The sequence below is a fragment of the Macaca thibetana genome, chromosome 20, assembly GCF_024542745.1.
Source record: "Macaca thibetana thibetana isolate TM-01 chromosome 20, ASM2454274v1, whole genome shotgun sequence".
Lineage (NCBI taxonomy): Eukaryota > Metazoa > Chordata > Mammalia > Primates > Cercopithecidae > Macaca > Macaca thibetana.
In genome coordinates this window covers 47,380,835-47,404,751 of record NC_065597.1, presented here as the reverse complement: position 1 = coordinate 47,404,751, position 23,917 = coordinate 47,380,835, and the positions used below count along the sequence as shown (strand labels likewise).

Sequence of the window (23,917 nt, the reverse complement as noted above, 5' to 3'; positions counted from 1 at the left end):
CTTGAAGAGCAGGGAACTGCTTTTTATTTTGTTATAAAAGCCACGTATGTGAATGGTAGAAGGTTAGGAAATACAGAGTAGCAGAAATGAGAGTAACTCTATTCCTACACCTAGAGAGTCCCACTGCCAACACCTTGAATGGGTCTTTTGTAACTTTTCTTTCTTTTTTTTGTTTTTATTTTTTACTTTTTTTTTTCTTTTTTAAGAGATGGGGGTCTTGATGTGTTGACCAGGCTGGTCTCAAGCAATCCTTTCACCTCGGCCTCCCAAAGTGCTGGGATTACAGATGTGAGCCAGCATGGCTGGCTCTTTTTTTTTTTTTTTTTAAAGAGACAGGGTCTCGCTCTGTTGCCCAGGCTGGAGTGCAGTGTCATGATCATAGCTACTGTAGCCTTGAAACTCCTGGGCTCAAGGCATCCTCCTGCCTTAGCCTGCAGTATAGCTGGGACTACAGATGAGGACAATCATGCTCGGCTAATTTTTTATATTTTTTTGTAGAGATGGGGTCCCGCTATGGTGCCCAACCTGGTCTCCAACTCTTAGCCTCAAGTAATCCTCCCACACTGGCCTCCCAAAGTGCTGGAGTTACAGGCATGAGCCATGGTGCCTGGCCTTTTTTCTGTCTTTTCTGAGTTCAGCATGGACCTAGCATAGAATGTCACCTCCATGACTGTTGAATGAGTAAACAAGTTATTCCTTGCCCTTAAATTAGAAGATAGAATGAGGTGATCTCTAAGAAAAGTCTTCTCTAAAATTCTAGAAAAAATAGAGTAGGGCAGTGGCATCAAGCCTAGAATGCATATGTGTATGAATACATGCATCTATCCATCTATCTCATATATCTATATATCTCGCCTGTATCTCAATCACTTAGCCCAGGGCCTGCCACCTCAGGAAGATCCAGTAAATGGGAGCCATTGTTACCATCACATTCCTGTTCTCCAGGGAGGCTCAAGGATGCTCACCTCCTTTTCCCCAAACTCCAAGTCCCTCAGCCCAGTTGCTGCTCTAGAAGCCTAGGCAGAAAATGGTTCCTTAGACCAGGCCTTATGACTCCCGGCCTGCCAAAGGAGTGAGACTTCTTTTTTATAAGAACACCCTTTTCATAGTGGTCTTTTAAGTTTTATTTTGAAGTTGCTAAAAAAAAAAAAAAAAAAACCGAAGAAGAGGAACAAGAAGAAGCCTGCCTTGATTAGAAAAATTGGGAAAAGAGGCCAGGTGCAGTGGCTCACACCTGTAATCCCAGCACACCTCTCTTCTCGGCCAAGGTGGGAGGATCACTTGAGCCCAGGAGTTTGAGACCAGCGTGGACAACATAGTGAGACCCCATCTTTACAAAAAAAATAAAAAATTAGCCGGGTGGGCTGGGCGTGGTGGCTCATGCCTGTAATCCCAGCTACTCAGGAGGATCAAGCAGGATGATCGCTTGAGCTCAGGAGCTGGAGGCTGCAGTGAGCTGCACTCCAGTCCAGGTGACAGAGCAAGATCTTGTCCCTCAACCAAAAAAACAAAAAACAAAACAAAAAAAAACTGGGGAAAGAGATTTTATAGATAAGGAAGTAGAGCCAGAGAGGGTAAGAGACTTGCTGGGGTACCACAGTCAAGCATCACTTCCCTCTCTTACGTGACTCTCAACTCCAGAATGTCACTAAGAAGTGGCCAGAGCAGTGGACTCAGGGATGGGCATCTGGGTTCCAATCCTTGTTGCTCTATTCACTAGCTGTGTGCCCCTGGGCAAGTCACTTCACTGTCCTAGACCTCAGTTTACTTATCTGTAAAACTGGGAGAATAGCGCCTTGCTGGGAAGTAGCGAGGACCAGATAAATTGCAAATGTACCCAGCCCAGTGCCGACACATAGTAACTCAGTGGCAGTTGCAGGCCAGGGGAACAGTCATTAACTCATTGCCAGAGGTGCCAGAACTGGACAGGGGGAAAGGTGTCCTGAGTGGGAGATCCAGGTCTTGGGGTGCTTGGACTCTGGATCTCTGGGAAGGGGAATCCCCAACTCTGCTTCCCAAGTAGCTAGAAACTGACTTAAGAGGGGGGCAGTGTACAGGGAACACTGAAAGGCCGCTGTAAATGATGGCTGGAGTTAGCCTCATCTGAACTCTGGGTTTGAGTACACACTCTGAAGTCAGATGATACGGATTCAAATCTGCCTCTACTATATACGATGGGACAAGTGACTTCACTTCTCCGTGCCTTGCTTTTCTCATCTGTCAAGTGGAAATAATAAGAGTACTTACCTCACTAAGTTGTTGAAATGATTTTGTAAGATTATGCATGTAGTGCTCTGAGAACATTCACCTAGCTCAATGTTAGCGTTTTTTTTTTTTTTTTTTTTTTTTTTAGACTGAGTCTCACTCTGTCACCCAGGCTGGAGTGCAGTGGTATGATCTCAGCTCACTGCAACCTTCACCTGCCGGATTCAAGTGATCCTCCTGCCTCAGCCTCCTGAGTAGCTGGGACTACAGGCATGCACCACCACGCCCGGCTTATTTTTGTATTTTTAGTAGAGACAGGGTTTCACCATGTTGGCCAGGCTGGTCTTAAACTCCTGACCTCAGGTGATCTGCCCACCTTGGCCTCCCAAAGTGCTGGGATTTCAGGTGTGAGCCATCACACCCAGCTGCTGCTATTTTGTTTTATAGGGTCCAGAATTACTCAGATAATTGCTTGGAGTTGGGGTTGAGATTCTCACCTAAGTTGAGTGAGACCAGATGGACCCTAATCACCCTTTCTGGAGGTGCTTAGCTTCAAGTTTGGGTCAAGTCGAATTGCACAGCTGTGAGAGAGGTGGACTGAGTTAAATCAGTGTTGAACAAGAGCATAGCAGGACCTGGTTGTTTTGCTTATCTTCTGTATGCTACAATTTCAAAATTTACCGTGTAAAAATTAAGCTCTCTCTGGAAAAGGATATTAGTGTTATTGGAATAGTCTCTGAATTTAATGGTCTGTTAAAGCCCACAGGGAAAGAATAAGACGAGGAATAGGGTCTGAGGGAGGAGGCAGAGTTCTGATGAAGATGATGGCAAGAGATGGGGAAGTCCTTGGCCAGGAAGGGGAGAGAGGGAGTCCTGGTGAATGCCCTGTGGCTGTGCTCTAGGAAAGTGGTCAGTCCTGAGGGCAGGTGGCGGCCTGACGTTCCAGAAACATGGTACTCTATATGCAGGAAATCCCAGCCAGCCTAGAGACTCTGGTGCCCACAGGGGGAACAGGACAGAAGTCATGCAGTGTACGGGACCCCTGTGGGCTTGGAAAGTGATGCCAGTAGCAACCAAGGTGAACTAGAGATCAGACGCTCCTCACCACCAGCACGTGCATGCACACACACCCTCGTTCTCTAGGTAGGCAGCACCTCCTGAACTGCGGTGTGCCCTTAAGAGTGAGTGAAAGCCCCAATGGCAAATGAGATGGGATTTCCGTTTGGAGTCATAAATTGTTTCATAGAAATATTTGAATATTTATCAGAATATGTACCCAAAATAACTCAGCCAGCCTGGTGCCTGCATGTTTTGGGTAGTGGCCAGAGTCCCCTCTCAAGCCTGCTAGTCCATTCCCCACCCCCTATCTTACTTCCAGACTTGGTAAGTAGATAGTTTTGGCAATCAGACAGACTTGGTTAAGCCTAGCTTCTGTCACTATCTGTGTGACCCTGGAAAAGTTATTGTATATTGTACCTGACTTCTCTGAACCTGTTTCTTCATCACTAAAATCATGCACTTCTTTACAGGAGCTGTCAGGAAAATGCAATGTAAGAATAAGGTGAGGGTGGTTTTCAAATGATAAAATTATATATATATATATAATTTTTCCTCCTCCATACGCACACACAAACGCACACACGGAGGAAGGTATAGGTGTCAAATCTTTTTTTTTTTTGAGACAGATTCTCGCTCTGTGGCCCAGGCTGGAGTGCAGTGGTGCAATCTTGGCTCATTGCAACCTCCACCTCCCAGATTCAAGCGATTCTCCTGCCTCAGTCTCCTGAGTAGCTGGGATTACAGGTGCGTGGCACCACACCCGTCTAATTTTTGTATTTTTAGTAAAGCAGGGTTTCACCATGTTGGCCAGGCTGGTCTTGAACTCCTGACCTCAAGCGATCTGCCTGCCGCAGCCTCTCAACGTGCTGGGATTACAGGCGTGAGCCACTGAGACCAGCCTAAATTCAATTATTAAACTCCTTGAGATAACTAAAGGATAGCCGGACGCGGTGGCTCATGCCTGTAATTCCAGCACTTTGAGAGGCCGAGGCAGGAGGATTGCTTGAGCCCAGGAGTTCCAGACCAGCCTGGACAACATAGCGAGATCCTGACTCTACAAAAAATAGAAAAATTAGCCGGACGTGGTGGCGCGTGTCTGTAGTCCCAGCCACTCGTGAGGCTGAGGTGGGAGGATCACCTGAGCCCTCTGTAGGTCGAAGCTGCAGTGCACCGCTGCACTCCAGCCTGGGGGACAGTCTCAAAACAAAACAAAACAAAACAAAAGGGGAGGGAGGGCGGGAAGACTTAAAGACCCCTGAGCCAGGGCCATTATTATTTAATTTGGCCGGGTCTCTGAACCAGTCTGAGGAAGCTTGGGTTTCTATCCTTCCCGACTGAGCCACAGACCTGAGTCTTGACTCCGGAGAAATCACCCCAGCCTGTTTTTCTATCTGTGACACGGGAACGGCAGCTCCTGCCTCGCGAGGTGCAGTGAGAATGAGAAGCGCCGTGTGTGGCGCGCCTGACACGGTCAGCTCGCGGGTGGAGGCCTGGAGCAGAACGCCCTCGGGCGCCCGCCCTTGCAGCCGCACTGGAGACCGGGGATGGGTCTGGCCACGCCTCTGCAGACTGCGGCAACGCGAGGGAGCGCTGGTTTCCACGGTTGCAGCGTAACGTCCTCCTTCCCGGCCTCAGCTTTCCTGACTGCATAACGGGCATACAGTGGGTTCCATGGCACAAGGGAGCCGAAGAAGCTGCCTGCCCCCAGCTCGCCTGGGATCCTCACGCCCCTATAACAGCCGGGGAAACCAAGGCCCGGAGGGGCCACGAAGCTGCCCACGGCCCAGATCGCGAGTGCGGACCCTGCAGGAGGGTCTGGCCTAGATGCGAGTGTCCCGCCGCAGCGCAGGCGAGGCGGAGCAACACATCCCCTACCCGCGTACTGCAGGCCGCAGACGGAGACAGCGCAGCACTACGCACGGCTGGGTCGCCCGAGGGCTCCGCAGCTGCGGGTCGGGAACACGCGGCGCGCGCCCGCGCCCCAACCGGAAGTCCGCCACTGACCGCTCTAGCACGCGCCAGGGCTGCGTCGGTGGCCTTAACCCTTCCCACGGCCGCGCAGCCAGTCTTTGTCTCCTCGGAGCGCCACAAAGGCTGGAAGGGCAGCGGGGCCTGTGGGTGCCGAGCTGCAGACACCTTCACTGTGAGCACAGCCCTGAGCCAGAGCCTAGGCGCCCAACGGGGCTGGTTTCACTCGGTCCAGCCGCACCTACCCGTGCCCTCACCGGATCTTAAGATAGAGACATTAAAACCTCCACCGGGCCGCGGCACAGGATAACAGAGTTTTACTTTCTGTTTTGGCATAGCATTGCCTCCATTTCCTAGAGTGCACGTAATAAATACCGCTGGTGATTCCAAAATATAAAAGTTGAAAATATTTACTTTACAAAAATTTGGTTCCCATACCGCTTTTAAGGCCATTCTCTGCACTTGGTTCCCACTGCTCCTGATGTGGTTCAAAGATGGATGACCCCAAAGACGAGGAAAAGATTATTGACTCCATTTTTTTAGATGAGGCAACTAAGGTCTAGACAGGGGAAGGGACTTGTCCCAAATCACAGAGCAAATCAGTTTAAATCAGGAATAGCTCCATTCCTATCCCGCATCCTGCCCTTTCACTACGCCACGGCTGCCTGGCTGCCCTGAGGAACAAAGGAGGGCCGGGCAAGAACGCCATTACCAACTGCAAATCCACAGGCAAATGCAAGAGGACGGAAAGTAAGTTCTTGGGCTCTGCCCTTGTGCTGTCCCCAGTGGGGTCCTGGGGTCATCCCTGCCTTCACAGCCATGTACAGCGACACCCAGTTAACTGATGGGGGGATTCTGCCACTTGCTGGGTATGCCTGTGCCACCAGTGCACTCACTCTGGGCCTGGGGAAATAACCACAGGATGAATTGGGGGATCCACTGTGTCCACTGTGAAATGGACCTGAGCTAAAACTCCATTGATCACTGGATCTCAGAGATCTTTGGGCCTTGAGAACAGAATTGGATGCTATAGGAGAAATGTAACCAGAAAAGGATTAGGATTTTGCCAGTAGAGAAAGGGAGATGTGCTTGCTTTCATTCATTTATCATTAATGAGCACCTACTGTATGCCAGACACCATACTAGGCCCTAGGAAGACAGAGATTATGAGACAGATGTGGCCTTATTCTGGCAGGGGAAGTGAGATGAAGGAGGTGAAAAAGAGGAAGTACAGCAGTGACTAACCAGGGACCTGACCTAGTCTGAAGGTCAGGGAACCTTGGAGGAGGTGAAATCAAACCCAAAGCCTGAGATGAGAGAGAAGGGGAGGGTGGAGGGAAGGAAAGGGCTTCACAGACAGAGGGAACAGGAGTGCTAACAGCCTGGCCAGCTTCCTTGTGGTAGATGTTCTCTGCATGAGTTGGAGGAGAGCTTGGGGAAAGGGGCAGGAGATGTGGGCAGGGACCAAATCCAGCAGGGGCTTGTCTACCATAAGGAACTTGGTGGGAGAACTTCATGGCCAAAAACAGGTGTGGAAGGGACCAAGCAGCCCATGTGGCTGGAGGGCAGGACATGAGATGAAGATGACTAGAGCAGGGAGTGAGGAGGTGGAGAAGGTGATCAGAAGCCGAAGCTGGGAGGCCTGGAATGCCTGGCTGCAAAACTCAGCCATTCCCCTGGAAGCCATGCAAGTGAACAGCAAGAAGGAGAGTGGGACACCAGGGAGCAGTAGGGATTGCCGGAACTGGAGGGCAGAGACTCCGCCCCCAGGGCAGTCAGTGTTCTGCACCCCCCACCCACCTACCCCACCCCCAACCCCCGCCCCATGACCACTCCAGGAGGCAAACTCAGTATCTCAGAACGTCTGCTTTCAAGGGTAGCTGGAGTCCAGATTCCTTTTTTTATTTTTGGTGGAGACAGGATCTCACTCTGCCGCCCAGGTTGACGGGCAGCAACACATAGCTCACTGTATTCTCAACTCCTGGGCTCAAGCAGTCCTCCTGCCTCAGCCTCCCAAAGTGCTGGGATTACAGTGTGAGCCACGGCACCCGGCCTGAGTCCAGATTTTTATATGAAATCACTTGATTTTAATGTTGCCAACATGTTCAACACCATGTAAGCCAAACAAATCACATTCACAGGCTGGCACCTCTAAGCTTTGCAGCATGTTAGCGTCACCTGAGGAGATTTTAAAAATCTCAGGGCCCTTGGCCGGGCGTGGTGGCTCATGCCTGTAATCTCAGCAGTTTGGGAGGCCAAGATGGGAGGATCACCTGAGGTCAGGAGTTTGAGACCAGCCTGGACAACATGGTGAAATCCTGTCTCTACTAGAAATAAAAAAATTAGCCAGGCGTGGTGGCGGGCACCTGTGATCCCAGCTACTTGGGAGGCTGAGGCACGAGAATGGCTTGAACCCGGGAGGTGGAGGTTGCAGTGACCCAAGATCATGCCACTGCACTCCAGCCTGGGCGACAGAGCTAAACTCAAGACTCAACAAAACAAAACAAAACAAAAAATCCCAGGGCCCAGGTTGCACATAATACCAATTTAAAATGTCGGGGGGGTGGGGCCGGGTGCCGTGGCTCACGCCTGTAATCCCAGCACTTTGGGAGGCCGAGGCAGATGGATCACAAGGTCAGGAGATTGAGACCATCCTGGCTAACATGGTACAACCCCGTCTCTACTAGAAAAAAAAAAAAAAAAAAAAAAATTAGCCGTGGCACGTGCCTATAGTCCCAGCTACTCGGGAGGCTGAGGCAGAAGAATAGCTGGAACCCGGGAGGCAGAGGTTGCAATAAGCTGAGATCGTGCCACTGCACTCCAGCCTGGGCGACAGGGCGAGACTCCGTCTCAAAAAAAAAAAGAAAAAAAAAAAAAGTGTCTGGGGTGGCTGGGCCGGTGGCTCATGCCTGTAATCCTACCACTCTGGGAGGCCAAGGTGGGCAGATCACGAGGTCAGGAGCTTGAGACCAGCCTGACCAACATGGTGAAACCCCGTCTCTACTAAAAATACAAAAATTAGCCAGGTGTGGTGGCACGCGCCTGTAGTCCCAGCTACTCAGGAGGCTGAGGCAGGAGAATCACTTGAACCTGGGAGGCAGAGATTGCAGTGAACCAAGATTGTGCCACTGCACTGCAACCTGGGTGACAGAGTGAGACTCCATCTCAAAAAAAAAAAAAAAAAAAAGTCTGGGGTGGAAGGCAGCCATCAGAATATTTAAATGATTCCTCAGGTGATTCCAATATGCAGCAGTTTGAGAACCACTACCAGAGACTATGTCCTTTCAGTTGCCAGGCACAGCCATGGGAAGCCATGGGAAGTTTTAGAACAGAAGAGGAGCCTACTTTGGAGTTTAAGGAAAATCAGTCCTTAGGAGAATAGAATGTAATCTTGTGTGAAAAGGGTCCGGAAGCCCCAAGGGCAGTGGCAGGATCCTGCTAGGGTGACGGTGATCCGCCATCCCAGTTTGTTCAAGACTGGGGTGTCTCCTGGGACACGGAACCTGCAGTGCTAAAACCAGGAAAGTCCTGGGCAAACAGGGATGCTTGGTCACGCTAGAGTCTCCTGATGTAGTTCTGTTTTCCCAGATTTCTGGGGAGACTAATGCCACAGACTCCCCATTCCAGAAATTCCTAAGAAAAGGCTGTCCATCTCCCTGGGGTACATTCACCTGAGTCTCTGAGCCCTGGCAGGGCCCATCTCTTCTTCACCCAGCAGACAGATCCTGGCCTATGGAATATAATTTAGCAGTAAAAAGGAACAAACTGGCCGGGCGCAGTGGCTCACGCCTGTAATCCCAGCACTTTGGGAGGCCGAGGCGGGAGGATCACGAGGTCAGAAGATCGAGACCACCCTGGCTAACACGGTGAAACCCCGTCTCTACTAAAAATACAAAAAATTAGCCGTGTGTGCTGGCGGGCGCCAGTAGTCCCAGCTACTCCGGAGGCTGTGGCAGGAGAATGGCGTGAACCCAGGAGGCGGAGCTTGCAGTGAGCTGAGATTGCGCCTCTGCACTCCAGTCTGGGTGACAGAGCGAGACTCCGTCCCCCCTCCCAAAAAAAAACAAACAAAACAAACAAACAAAAAAGGAACAAACTACTGATCCACACAAGAATCTAGATGACCCTCAAGAATATTAGCCTGAGTGAAAGAAAACAGATGCGTAAGAGTTACATACTGCTTAATTCTATTTACATGAAGTTCCAGAACAGGTTCACCCAATCTGTTATTTTAAAACAATCAGGCCAGGTGTGGTGGCTCACGCCTATAATCCTAGCACTTTGGGAGGCAGAGGCAGGTGGATCGCTTGAGCCCAGGAGTTCAAGACCAGCCTGGGCAATATGGTGAGACCCCCCCCGTCTCTGCAAAACATACCAAAAAAAAAATTTAGTGAACTGTGAATATACCACTGTACTCCAATACTGGACAGCAGATCAAGGCCCTGTCTTATAAAAAAGTCAGAATAGTGGTTGACTCTGGGGAGTTGGAGATGAGAAGGGGGCAATAGCTCACTGCAACATTTCAAGTTTTTGTAGAGATGAGGTCTCACTATGTTGCCCAGGATGGTCTTAAACTTCTGGACTCAAATGATCTTCCTGCCTTGGCCTCTTAGTGAGCCACCACACCTGGCACTACGCTTTTGTTAAAATTCACTGAATCATGCAGTTAACACCTATGCATTTTACTATATGGATATTTTACATCAAAGAGGGGGGAAAAACTATGAATGAATACTGGGCTCTAGTTAACAATGTGCATGCAGGCCGGGCGCAGTGGCTCACACCTGTAATCCCAGCACTTTGCAAGGCCCATGCAGGTGGATCACCTGAGGTCAGGAGTTCAAGACCAGCCTGACCAACATGGTGAAACACTGTCTCTACTAAAAATACAAAATTAGCTGGGTGTGGTGGCAGGTGCCTATAATCCCAGCTACTTGGGAGGCTGAGGCAGGAAAATCACTTGAACCCGGGAGGCACTGGTTGCAGTGAGCAGAGATTGCACCTCTGCACTCCACCCTAGGCGACAGAGTGAGACTCTGTCACAAAAAAAAAAAAAAAAAAAAAAAAAACGGGAACAAAACCTAAGTCTGATTATGCTTTTCTGCTCAGAACCCTCCATGATACCCAGAGGAAAAGCCAAGTCCTGACACTGGCCTCCGAGCAGGGCGACCATAAGTTCTGCTGGCCCAGCTTCTGCCTGTCTTCTGAAGGGTGTGATTAGTACTGCCCTTGTTTTCATTCTCCCAGTGTGAAGGATAGATTAAGTGCTTGCTTGCCCTGCCTGCCAGGCCCAGCCGACCTGAACTCACTCCCCGGCCCCTCCCTCCCTCCGCTCCCGCCACACTGGCTCTGCTTCACCCTGGCCATTCCCTCTGCCTGGAATGCTCTTCCCCAGATACTTGCAAGGCTCTCTCCCTCACCTCCTTCCATCTTTTCTTCAGCCTTTGCCTCAGTGAGGCCCCCGCCTTGACCCAGCTTAAAATCACACCCTACTCTTTCCCCATCTCCCGTGCTGTGCTTTCTTTTTCCAGAGCACTCTAACTTCCTGCTTAGGATATAACTGCCTGAAGGCAGATGCCATGAGGGCAGGGATGTTTTTTTTTTTTTTTCTGTGTTCTTTTTTTTTTTTTTGAGACAGAATCTCACTCACCCAGGCTAGAGTGCAAGTGGTACAGTCCAGGCTCACTGCAACCTCCGCCTCCCGGGTTCAAGTGATTCTCCCATCTCAGCCTCCCTAAGTAGCTGCGATTATAGGCGCCCACTACCACGCCTGGCTAATTTTATTGTATTTTTAGCAGACGCGGGGTTTCACCATGTTGGCCCGGCTGGTTTTGGACTCCTGACCTCAGGTGCTCCGCCCACCTCAGCCTCCCAGAGTGCTCAGCCTCCCAAAGTGCTTGGCCTCCAAAAGTGCTAGCCACCATGCCCGGCCATTTATTCTGTGCTCTTTATGCTGCATCCGCAGGTTCTACAACAGTGCCCAGCAAACAGTAAGCACACAGTAAGTACCTATTGCTATGAATAAAGGGAATCCTCTGCCCTCCTGGGGCTTCCAGGCTGGTGCTGAAGACCCAAGGAGACACGGACCATTACAAAGCAACAGCCACCACTCCACGTCGCAGCAGAGGAGGGGTGAGGGGCTGAGGGAAGGCAGAAAAGACACCCCAGAAGCTGAGGCTTGAAAACTGCATTGGCATCTGCCAGGCGAAGAGGGGATGGGAGGGGCTTTCCTGGTGGGGCAGCCAGTGTGAGCAAAACCCAACGGGTGAGAGACAGCAGCAGGCATCTGGGGGCTGTGAGCAGTTCAGAGAGTGGCTGCAGGTGTGGGTATGCAGCAGGCTGTGGGCTCCATTCTGCAGGTAGTGAGGACAGGAAGGTTCTAACTGGGGCAGTGGCATGGACAGATTTGGGTTTCTGGGAGATTGCCCAGCTACTGGGTGGAGCATGGATTGGAGGTGGGCAAGAGGGAGGCAGGGAACCCCACCAGGAGGCTGTCAGTTTTGTTGGCACCTAGTAAAGCAGCGTTGCCCTGAAGAAAGGGGCTAACTGGAAAATTACTTAAGACAGAGACCCTACAGGACGTGGTGCTTCCTGGAAGGTGACTCTGACTCCTGGTGTCACCATTTTGGCTGACTCCTGGGATGGTAGGAATAGGTTGTGGGGAGGATGAGGCTTGGGTCTCTGGGATATCCCAATGGAGATGTGATGCAGCCATTTGGCTCCTGGAGTCTGGAGGTCGGGGCGGAACTTAGAGAGTGAGGAACTGTTGATTCAAAGGGCAGGTGGGACCTAGCAGGGAGAGTGTGCACAGAGAGAAGCAAGGCCAGGGCAAGAGACAGTTCCCAGACCAGGAAGAGGGGAGTGGCCAAGGACGGATAAGGGCTCAGAGGGGAGGAGTCAGTGAGCCCCAGAGGTGGGGCCCGAGTGCCAGGAGTAGAAGGATTTCCACAAAGAGAGTGTGGACTTGGGGAGGAGGAGGGAAGGGGACAGCAAGGTGATAAATAAGGGCTGTGGCTCTGGAAGACATAGCTTTTTAAATTTACCATGTTCACTATTCTTGTTAAGATACAGTCATGCAAGCTGGAGTGCAGTGACACAATCATATCTTACTGCAGCCTCAACCTCCTGGGCTCAAGCAAAACTCCCACCTCAGCCTCCCAAAGTGCTGGGATTCCAGTTGGGGGCCACCATATCCAGCCAAACTGGCTTTTTTTTTTTTTTTTTTTGGTTGAGATGGACTCTCGCTCTGTTGCCCAGGCAACCTCTGCCTCCCAGGTTCAAGTGATTCTCCTGCCTCAACCTCCCGAGTAGCTGGGACTACAGGCATGCACCACCATGGCTGGGTAATTTTTGTATTTTTAGTAGAGACAGGGTTTCGCCATGTTAGCCAGGCTGGTCTCGAATTCCTGACCTCAAGTGATCCACCTGCCTCGGCCTCCCAAAGTGCTGGGATTACAGGCATGAGCCACCACGCCAAGCCCAAACTGGCTTTTAAACCAGGTCAAAGAATGGGTCACTGAGAGGGTGGGGGCATGCCTGGGCTCAGGACAGTTTCCTAGACCCCGTGACCAGGAGAGGGACAAGAATAGGGGAGACTCAAACGTTAGCTTCTCAAGGCTGCTCAGAAATGGACACCCCATCTGGGACCAGGCTTCTGTCCCCAGCCTCAGGGACATGAGAGTCTCTGGTATCCTCATCTGTAAAATGGGGCAATAGGACAAAACCTGCCATTTGTTGAGCACTTATTACGTCCCAGGCCAAGGGCTGTCTCTCCATGTGTGGCCTAATTTAACTCTCAGAATACTCTCACCAGGCTGATGTCACTATTATCTGCTTTTTTTTTTTTGAGACGGAGTCTCCCTCTGTTGCTCTCCTGAGTAGCTGAGATTACAGGCGCCCACAAACACACCCAAGTAATTTTTCTATTTTTAGTGAAGACGGGGTTTCACCATGTTGATTAGGCCGGTTTTGAACTCCTGACCTCAGTAATCCAACCGCCTCAGCCTTCCAAAGTGCTAGGATTACAGGTGTGAGCCACCGTGCCCAGCCTTTTATCTCCATTTTATAGATGAGAAAACAGTGGCACAGAAAGGTTCAGTCACTTGCTCAAGGTCATACAACAAATGAATGCAGATGCTGAGATTCAAACCCAGAACCTGAATTCTGAGCTTCAACACTGCACCACTAACCCACACAAGGGACCTTCCTATCTACAGAACACTCTTCTCCCTCGGGAGTGGTTGAGGGGAGTCATGAGGTGGCCACACACACAGCAAATAGCCGACATTACCATGAAGAATGGCCCTCCAAAGAAGTCCACATCCGAATCCCCAGAATCTGTGCATGTGTTGCTTTATATGGCACATGGGCTTTTGCAGGTGTGATGAAACTAAGGATCTTGAGATAGGAAGAGTGTTCTAGATTATTCAGGTGGGTCCAGTGTCATCACAGGATCCTTGGAGGAGGGAGGCAGGAGAGTTAGAGAAGATATGACGATGGAGAGATATTGGAAGATGCTACACTGATTTGAGATGAGGGAGGGGCCACAAGCCAAGGAATGCAGGTGGCCTCCAGAAGCCAGAAAAGCAAAGAAAGAGATCCTCCTCTGGAGGGAACTACTGCTGAAACCTTGACTTTAATCCAGTGAGACTAACTTTGGACTTCTCCAGAACTATAAGAGAATCAATGTCTGTGGCTTTTTTTTTTTTTTTTTTTTTTTGAGATGGAGTCTTGCTCCGTCACCCAGGCTGGAGTGCAGTGGCGCAATCTCGGCTCACTGCAACCTCCTGAATTCAAGCAATTCTCCTGTCTCAGCTTTCCGAGTAGCAGGGATTACAGGTGCCCGCCACCATGCCCAGCTAATTTTTGTATTTTTAGTAGAGATGGGTTTCACCTTGTTGGTCAGGCTGGTCTCGAACTCCTGACCTCAGGTGATCCACCCACCTCAGCCTCCCAAGGTGCTGGGATTATAGGCATGAGCCACCGTGCCTGGCTAATGTCTGTGGCTTTAAGCCCCTATATGTGTGGCAATTTGTTAACAGCAGCGATAAGAAACAGTTACACTACATTGCAGCAAGCCTGGCTTCCTTGGACAGTGCCGGCTCCACCATCGCCACTGCAGCTGCTGTGGGAAGCATCTTACATTTCCTTTGTTTGTTTAGACAGGGTCTTGCTTTGTTGCCCAGAGTGGAGCGCAGTGGTGCAATCATCACTCACTGCAGCCTCGACTTCCAGGGCTCAAGCAATCTTCCCACCTCAGCCTCCCAAAAAGCTTGGACTACAGGCGCACACCAGTATGCCTGGCTAATTTTTTCATTTTTTTGTCTCGCTATGTTGCTCAAGCTGGTCTCAAACTCCTGGCCTCAAGCAGTCCTCCCACCTGTGCCTCCCAAAGGCCTGGGATTACAGGTGTGAGCCACCACACCTAGCCTACAGTTTTTAAAGCCTCTTTAAAGTTTCAGTTTGGTCCTCTCTGAACCTCAGTATCTTTCTTCATTAAAAACAAAAATAGGGCCAGTATACATGACCCTACAGGCACAGAGTGAGAGGGCCTTATATTACTTGAAGGTTCCCACAAACCCTTGGGGCAGATGAGGCCTAGTTATTGTTCCCATTGCTCAGATGAACAAACTAATGCTGAGAGTAGAAACAGCCTGCCTACAGCCACTCAGGGAGTAACAGAGCCAGGACTTGAACCAGGGCTTCTGACTTGAGTTCTAGCACAGAGGTTCATGTGTCAGAGCCCAGCTCGCATGCCACCTCCTCCGAGAAGCCTGCCTGGAAAACCCCAGGCCATTCATGTATTCATGAAGCAGCTGCTGGGACTGCGCTGTTCCCAGTGTTGTGTGGGGCCCCCTCAGAGCCCACAGCCTCGTAGACAAGACACACACACACAAACCACGGGTCCCAGAACAGCCTGATAAATGCTGAAACAAGGAGACCAAAGCCCAAGAGGTTGCTAAGGCTTAAAAAAGGGGAAACTCACTGAGCCTGGAGTCAGGGAAGGCTTCTCAGAGGAGATGGTGATTGAGATGGGGATAAGTTAGACCCAACCAGAAGTGTGGACAGGCATCCCGGGTGGAGGAGTGGCTTCCTCAGGGCAGGGAATGGGTTGGTCATCCCAGGCCCCCAAGTCCCTCTGGGCCTCTGTGTTATTATGTATGAAATGTGAACAGGCCGGGCGCAATGGCTCGCACCTGTAATCCGAACGCTTTAGGAGACCAAGGCAGGAGGAACACTTGAGCCCAGGAGTTTAAGACCAGCCTGGGCAATGTAGCGAGATCCCATGTCTACAAAAAATAAAATTAGCGGGCTGGGCGTGGTGGCTCATGCCTGTAATCACAGCACTTTAGGAGGCCGAGGCAGGCAAATCACCTGTGGTCAGGAGTTTGAGACCAGCCTGGCCAACATGGCAAAACCCAGTCTCTACTAAAAATACAAAAATTAGCTGGGCGTGGTGGTAGGCGCCTCTAATCACAGCTACTCAGGAGGCTGAGGCAGGAGACTTGCTTGAACCCAGGAGGCAGAGTTTGCAGTGAGCTGAGATTGTGCCATTGCACTCCAGCCTAGGCAACAAGAGCGAAACTCTCTAAAAAAAAATAGTGATAATTAAATAAAGAAATAAAATTAGCTGGGTGTGGTGGCGTGCACCTGTGGTCCTGGCTACTTGGGAGGCTGAGGTGGGACATCAAGGCTACAGTGAGCCATGATTGCACCACTGCACTCCTGCCTGGGCAACAGAGCAAGTCTGTGTCTCAAAAAAAAAAAAAAAAAAAAAAATCATGGCCTAGCTACCCAGAGTTTTGATAACTGTTAGGCCCAGGTGAGGGCTGAGCAAGAAGAGACGTCCTGGGCCTCCTCCCAGAGGAAGAGGTGAAGGTCGGGAGATAGGGCAGACCCGGGAAGTACTGGGAGGCAAGGTCCTGGCTCAAGCCCCCACCACACACTGCCTTGCGGTGGGACTACAGGAAGGTCCTCTCAGAGCCTCAGTGACCCCATCTGAGCAATGGAGCATGAGACAAAACTGTCTCCAAAGACCCTCCCCAGCCCTGACGGGGAAATGACATGACACAAAATTACAAAAGGGTCTTTATTTGTAAAAAGCCAAAGGGGCCCCTGGGGCAACAGGACAGGCAGGCCGGCTTCTCAGGGGTCGGGGGCATTTGGGCAGATGCGCTTGAGTGGGGGGGCGCCCTCCGAGTCCTCTGTGTCACCCTGGGCTGCCTCAGGGACAGGTGGCACTGGCTCAAAGACGGGGTAAGCTTCGGGGGCCTGGAGAGGAAGGGTGGACAGGCGTGAGCTCCACCGAACCCAGGCGTCCAGCCTCCGAGCCTCTACCTTCTCCAAAGCCTCTACTCCCCTCCCCTCCTGGGCCCAGGAGGCAAGCCCAGGGCCAGATGCTCAGGACGCAGAGGAAGCAGGCACCAAAAACAACAACAACAGTGACACTGTGTGGAGGAACGAACCTGATACTTGATATTTCTGAAAATGCATCGAGGTAGCTTCGTGAGAAACGTCAGAGGTTTACGAGGGATTTTCTTACGCTAATTTTACAGTTAAGATATTTTTTGATATTTTTTGAAAATGCATGGAGGAGCACCATGATTTTGTCAGGCTTTATTTATTTATTTTTGAGAAGGAGTCTCGCTCTGTCACCCAGACTGGAGTGCAGTGGCGCGATCTCGGCTCACTGCAGCCTCCACCTCCCAGGTTCAAGCAATTCTCCTGCCTCAGCCTCCCGAGTAGCTGGGACTACAGGCACGTGCCACCACGCCCGGCTAATTTTTTGTGTTTTTAGTAGAGACGGGGTTTCACCGTGTTAGCCAGGATGGTCTTGATCTCCTGACCTCATGATCCACCCGCCTCGGCCTCCCAAAGTGCTGGGATTACAGGCATGAGCCACCACACCCGGCTTTGTCAGGCTTTTAATGGTCTCAAATCAGCCCTGATCCAGCCCTTAGCACTTTGTCTCTGAAACACCCTTTCTTTTTCAGTCCCAAGAACCCAGCCCCTAAGCCTTCAGCTCGGTCCCAGGTCTGCCTCTCCTCCAGGGCCTCAGGATGCAGGCTCCAAGCCTTCGGCTGCCCCAGATCCCCCATTCCCTCCAAGACCCAGGAGTGTAGCCTTCTGGCCTCTCTCACCTCAGCTTCCAGCAGTTCTGGAACAGGTTCCTCCTTGGTCAGCATTGGGGGTTCGTCGGTGCTGCCAGCAGTTATGCCCCCGGGATCTGGAACGTCAAGGTAACAAACATCCCCTAAACAGCCACTCTGTGCCAGCAGCACAGACAGTGGGGGAAACAGACGGTCACAGGCCCCAGTCACAGAAGGCAGAGGGCCACGGGAGCAGAGAGGACAGAGCAGGAACCTGGCTGTGCCTTAGGAAGCAGAGGAGGGAACACTGACGTGGGAGCTCAAGGGTGAGTGGGTCTTGATGCGGTGGACAGACAGGAAAGTACGACATGTGAGGCAGAGGGAATGTGTGCTAGGTTGCCACAGAATCCGGGCTTGGACTGCCTCGGTTCAAATCCTGACCTTGGGCCAGCTACTTAATTTCCACGGGCCTCAGTTTCCCCATCTGTAAAATGGGGATAATGATAGTAATTACCTCATGCGGCTGTTGTGAGGGTCAGATGAGCAGATGCAGGTAAAGCACAGTGGTTGGCACACAGTAAGTGCTCAATAAATGCTTGCTACCGTTTTTATAATAGCAAAGGTATACAAGTGCTTGGCACTATCTAGACCCAGACCCAGCCCACAGTCCCACATCAGGATGTTCTTTTTGTTTGTTTGTTTGTTTTTGTTTTTGAGATGGAGTCTCACTGTGTCACCCAGGCTGGAGTGCAGTAGTGCGATCTCGGCTCACTGCAGCCTCCGCCTCCCAGGTTCAAGCAATTCTCCTGCCTCAGCCTCCCTAATAGATGGGATTACAGGTGTGTGCCACCATGTCCGGCTAATTTTTTGTATTTTTAGTAGAGACAGGGTTTCACATTCTGGGAGGCTGAGGGAGGAGGATCACTTGAGCCCAGGAGTTTGAGACCAGCCTGGGCAACATAGTAAGACCCTATCTCTATAAAAAATAACAACACTAATTAGCTGAGCGTGGTGATGCATGCCTGTAGTCCCAGCTACTCAGGAGGCTGACTGAGCCCAGGAATCCAAGGCTGCAGTGAGCCATGATCACGCCACTGCATTCCAGCCTGAGTGACAGAGTGAGACCTTGTCTCCAAAACAAAAAAGCAAAGCTTAAAAAATATTAAGGAAAAAGTTGTTCTGGCAGCTGTGTCGGGGTGACTAGAAGAGACCAGCTGGAACCAAAAACGGGTGAGAGATGGGAAGGCCAGGGACAAGGCAGGGCCTGGGAGGAAGAGGTGCCAACCAGATGGGTTTGACTGCATGGAAGAAAGCAGAGCTGGCTGGGCACAGTGGCTCAAGCCTGTAATGCCAGCATTTTGGGAGGCCAAGGCAGGTAGATCACGAGGTCAGGAGTTCAAGACCAGCCTGTCCAACATGGTGAAACCCCATCTCTACTAAAAATACAAAAATTAGCCAGGTGTGGTGATGTGTACCTGTAATCTCAGCTACTCGGGAGGCTGAGGCAGGAGAATTGCTTGAACTTGGGAGGCGGAGGTTGCAGTGAGTGAGATCGTGCCACTACACTCCAGCCTGGGCGACACAGTAAGACTCTGTCTCAAAGGGGGAAAAGAAAAAATGCAGAGCTGAGGAGGACCCAGGCCCAAGATGCTGGCTCACTGGCTGAGTTACTTCTCTGGGTCTCAGTTTCCTCATCTATAAATAGGGATCATAACAAGATCATCACCCTTATAAGGTTGTAGTGAAAATTAAATGCGAAAAAAACACATAAAGTGTTGGCAGGGCACGGTGGCTCACACCTGTAATCCTAGCACTTTGGGAGGCGGAGGCGGGCGGATTACCTGAGGTCAGGAGTTCGAGACTAGCCAGGCCAACATGGTGAAACTCCATCTTTACTAAAAATACAAAAATTAGGCCAGGCACGGTGGCTCACGCCTGTAATCCCAGCACTTTGGAAGGCTGAGGCAGGCAGATCACTTAAAGTCGGGAGTTCAAGACCAGCCTGGCCAACATGGAAAAACCCTGTCTCTACTAAAAATACAAAATTAGTGGGGCATGGTGGCGCATGCCTGTAATCTCAGCTACTCGGGAGGCTGAGGCGGGAGAATCACTTGAACCCGGGAGGCAGAGGTTGTGGTGAGCTAAGATTGTGCCATTGCACTCCAGCCTGGGCAACAAGAATGAAACTCCGTCTCAAAAACAAACACACACAAACAAAAAAACAAAAATTAGCTGAGTGTGGGGGCATGCCTGTAATCCCAGCTACTTGGGAGGCTGAGGCAGAAGAATCGCTTGAACCTGGGAGGCAGAGGTTGCAGTGAGCTGATATCACACCACTGCAGTCTAGCCTGGGCAGCAGAGCAAGACTCCATCAAAAAAAAAAAAAAAAGGCTGGGCATGGTGGCTCATGCCTGTAGTCCCAGCACTTTGGGAGGCCGAGGTGGGCGGACCACCTGAGGTCAGGAGTTCGAGGCTGGCAAAACATGGCGAAACCCCATCTCTATTAAAAATATAAAACTAGCCGAGCATGGTGGTTCATGCCTATATTCCCAGCTACCCAGGAGGCTGAGGCAGGAGAACTGCCTGAACCTGGGAGGTGAAGGTTGCAGTGAGCCAAAATTGTGCCATTGCACTCTAGCCTGGGCAAGAGTGAAACTCAAAGGAAAAAAAGAAAAGAAAAGAAAAAAACCCAACCATGTAAAGTGTTTACCAGGGCGCCTGGCACACAGTAAGAGCTCAATAAATACTGTTGTTATTCCTGTTATTATTAATCACCCCTATGACTATCACTATTATTTATTCACTCAACAGATATTTACTGAGCACCTACTCTGTGTCCCATATTATTCTGAGAATACAGTAGTGAACAAGATCACATAGGGCCAAGCACAGTGACTTACGCCTATAATCCCAGCACCGTGGGAGGCTGAGACAGAAGGATCATTTCAGGCCAGGAGTTCGAAACCAACCTTGGCAACATAGCGAGACCCTATCTCTACAAAAAATTTAAAAGTTAGCTGGGTGTGGTGGCACACACCTGTAGTCCCCAGCTACTTGGGAAGCTGGGGCCAGAGGATCCCTTGAGCCCAGGAGTTTGAGGCTGCAGTGAGCTATGATTGCACCAGTGCACTCCAGCCTGGGTGACAGAGAACTTCTCTCTAAAAAAAGAAAGGGGGGGGGCGGGTATGGGTGTGATGGCTCACACCTGTAATCCCAGCACTTTGGGAGGCTGAAGATGGAGGATCGCTTGAGTGAGTGAGTTTGAGACCAGCCTGGGCAACATGGTGAAACCTTGCCTCTACAAAAAATACAAATGGCATATGCCTGTGGTCCAAGCTACTTGGGAGGCTGAGGCGGGAGGATCGCTTGAGCCCAGGAAGTTCAAGGCTGCAGTGAGCTATGATCACACCACTGCACCACTCCAGCCTAGGTGACACAGTGAGACCCTGTCTCAAAAAAAAAAAAAAAAAAAGGATTAATATGGGCCCAACATTCAGGAAACTGACATGAGAGTGAGGAGAAAGATAGTAAAAAATTAATTTACATGAAAGTCTCAGACAGTGATATGTCATCTATAGATCCTAAGAGACCAGAGGAATGAGACAGCAACTACAGAGAGATTCTGCAGGAGTCGGAAGGCACCTTGAGGAAGGTGCACAAGATGGGGAGCAGGTATAGGGATAAGCTGGTAGGTTAGACTCTGGAGAAGACAGGACTTAGAGGAGAGGGCTCCTGGGAGGTACCTGGTCCTACCTCTCTCTTGGCCCAGCCGTGGGGGCTGAGCCTCCTCAGGGACCCCTTCTGGGGGTCCGGCAGGTGACACAGGGCGGCTGGGCTGGGGGGTGCCCCCAGGACTGGGCTCTGTGCCCTTTTGCAGGGAACCTTCCGAATGGAAACTCTGGTTGCTGTTCTCATCTGTGGGAGCAAGAGCCGAGATGGTTGGCCTGAGATCCCTAATACACTCCTTCAGTCCCCACAGCCCTCCGCATTTCAGGATCCCTACCTACCATTGAGATCCAGCAGGATGAGAGGGCCACCCCCTCGGGGACTGGCGCCCCTGCCCCGACGTTCCCGGCCACGGGATCTCTCTGCCCCGCCACCTGCCCGCCTTCGCTCCTGGGGGTTAGAGGATTAGGGTCAGAGCTCTTGGAAAGCCCCACCATACACCTAAGGAAACTGAGGCACTGAGAAGCAAAAGGGCTCGAACTCAGGGTGTGGAACAGAAAAGAGGGAAAAAGGGGAGGAGCTGCTAATGATGGTTCCCATCTGTCTGTTCTGCTGCATCTGAGGTCTCTGGGAGCTGGAGGTAGAGGTCAGGGTGGGGAGGAGCTTGCCTGAGGTTGCACAGATGCAGGGCCTTGTGGGAATGGGGGTTGCTCACCTCCTCCTGGGGGTCCACCACTGGCACCCACTTGAAGATACGAAGGGAAGTGTCGCCCACAGTCACCCATCGCTTCTCCCTGTGGGAGGGTGGGGGACTGGGTCAGAGAGGCCTGAGGGGAGACCCACCCCCCCAGGAGCTGGACACATCTGGGGGTACCTGCAGAGGTTGGGGAGGCACAGGAGGGTAGCAACAGTTTTGCTAATGGGGCATAGTTACATGGAGAAAGAGAGCCCTGCAAACCCCAGGGCACAGGCGGTGGGTGCCTCTAGAGAGAGGATATGATTTGGGCCCTGGCTCTGCGGACCCCTGGGGCACACACGGGGGGCGTGGCTATGGGCCTGGCCCGGGATCAGAGACCTGCAGATCTCGGGGCGCACTTGCAGAAGGAGTGTCAAAGCTTTAGGGGGCGGGGCACAAACGGGGGCTCCCACTCTGGGAGAGCACGACTGGGGACCACGCTTTGTAGACCCCCAGGAGTAGCCAGGGGAACGGGGACAGATCCAGGGCAAAGCTAGTGGGCGGGGATACAGCGAACACCGGGGCCCAGAGCTGGCGAAGGCAGCTTAGACGCCTTAGGTGGTGGTGGTGGTCCCGCCGTGTCCCGTCCCTGGCCCCCGGGCAGCGCTCACCATCTCCGGACCTTCTCGATGGTCGCCATCACCTTCTTGATGTCATCCTTGGCCCGGCTCCGGGTCTCGGCCCGTACGGTCCGGCCGGCCATGCTGGCGGGGCTGGGGCCGGAGCCGAGCCCGCGGCGGGGCCGCCTCCCGTCCGGCGGGCTCAGGCTCGGCGCCAGGCCCGGGCGCCGCGCTCTCGGCCTGCCGTCCCCCCGGGAGTTGGCCGCGCCCTCTCTCGTCCCCAACGCCTCCGCGAGTCCCCGCCCCGTTTCCTGCCGCCGTGCCCCGCCCCGGCCCGTCCCCGGAGCGGCCCGGTGGCGCGGGCGGCCAGAGCCCAGGCCTGGAAGCCCGGCCGGCCCCGCCCCGACCCGGGCCCGCCCCCTCGGAGCGCCTGGACGCGCAGCGCCCCCTGCCCGCCGTCGAGAGCGGGAGTTGGGTACTGCTCGGCGGCCGGACGCGCGAGGCAGGGCCGAGGCGGTGCGTTCAGACCACGTGGGCGCGGGGTGCTCGAGAGGGTCTGTGTCCTGGGGTGCGTGCGCCGCGGTGGGTGTCCGCGAAACGCTGTGTGTGGAGTGCGTGCGTGTGTCCGCCCTCGCCAGGCTCTCGGTCTACACCGCCCAACACTCATTCATCCATTCATTCAACAGTCCTGTTAACTGAGCGCCAATTACGCGCCAGGCGCTGCGAATACGAGTAGGTCTCTACCCACCAGAATGGCTAAAGTGAAAAAGACCGCACCATGTGGAGGCGAGAAAGTAGAGCGACTGAACCTCTCTTGTATTTCTGGGGGAGTGTAAATTGGTAGAGACGTTTTGAGAACTGGCAGTTTTCTAGTGAAGCCGAACATATGCCACCTCTGTGATCCAGCAATTCCACTCCTAGGCTGTCAACACCCAGCAGAAATGTGTAGGTGTGAGCACCAAGAGGGTGCTTGGGAACGTTCAGAGCCCTTTCATAACAGCCCCAAACTGGAAATAACCCATCAACAGAATGGAAAATGAATGATGCCCTACTCATTACCATGCACATAGACACAGCAACGGGAGTGACATGCCCGGCTACACCCAGCAACATAGACAAGTCGCATGACGAAATCTTGAGTGACAGAAGCCAAATACAACAGTACATACTAGATGGTTCCAGGTGTATTACGTTCAGAACCAGACAAAACTAATTTAAAGTGCACCAAAGTCAAGATAGTGGTCGCCCTTAGGATTGGGAGGGGATGAGGGGAGAGCTTCTGGGAGCTGATCCAGTTCTGTTGTGTGATCCGGTGCTGGTTCCCTGGGCATATGTACTCTGTGAAAATCCATCACATGACTTAAATAAAATGTGCATTACTTAAAGAAAGTGAGTGTGTCTTGGTTGACTTTATTTGAGGCTGGCTTGTCAGCAGATAAGACCATGTCAAAATTTGTGCTGCTGTGTGTGTGTGTGTGTTTCAAGATGTGCCTGTTGTGTCTGTGAGTTTGGGCGTGACCATGTCCCGAGGTTAAGGGTATAAGGGGTTAGGAGCATGATTAGGACAGCATTTTTTGAGCCAAGCTGCTTAGGTAAAATCCCAGCTGCGCCACACCCAACTGTATTACCCTGAA

General features: G+C 51.9%; 2 protein-coding genes across 4 annotated transcripts in view; both read right to left on the bottom strand.

Moving 5' to 3' along the window:
- The window catches only part of BCL7C (BAF chromatin remodeling complex subunit BCL7C), a 64,165-nt gene extending 41,671 nt beyond the window's left edge, over nucleotides 1-22,494 (bottom strand). The window contains exons 1-6 of one of the 2 annotated variants that reach the window (XM_050773568.1): nucleotides 22,335-22,494; nucleotides 21,703-21,781; nucleotides 21,329-21,437; nucleotides 21,075-21,236; nucleotides 17,373-17,458; nucleotides 16,308-16,503 (exon numbers count right to left, since the gene is read on the bottom strand). In XM_050773568.1, the coding sequence (XP_050629525.1) occupies nucleotides 16,378-16,503; nucleotides 17,373-17,458; nucleotides 21,075-21,236; nucleotides 21,329-21,437; nucleotides 21,703-21,781; nucleotides 22,335-22,426 (654 nt within the window). In that variant the 5' untranslated portion in view covers nucleotides 22,427-22,494 and the 3' untranslated portion in view covers nucleotides 16,308-16,377. Of the gene's footprint in view, nucleotides 1-16,307; nucleotides 16,504-17,372; nucleotides 17,459-21,074; nucleotides 21,237-21,328; nucleotides 21,438-21,702; nucleotides 21,782-22,334 lie in introns of those variants that run through there. The other variant, XM_050773567.1, reaches the window with a different exon arrangement.
- Nucleotides 1-23,917, bottom strand: part of LOC126944241 (zinc finger protein 688) — a 437,324-nt gene that overhangs the window by 307,364 nt on the left and 106,043 nt on the right. The gene's annotated exons all lie outside the window — the stretch shown is intronic.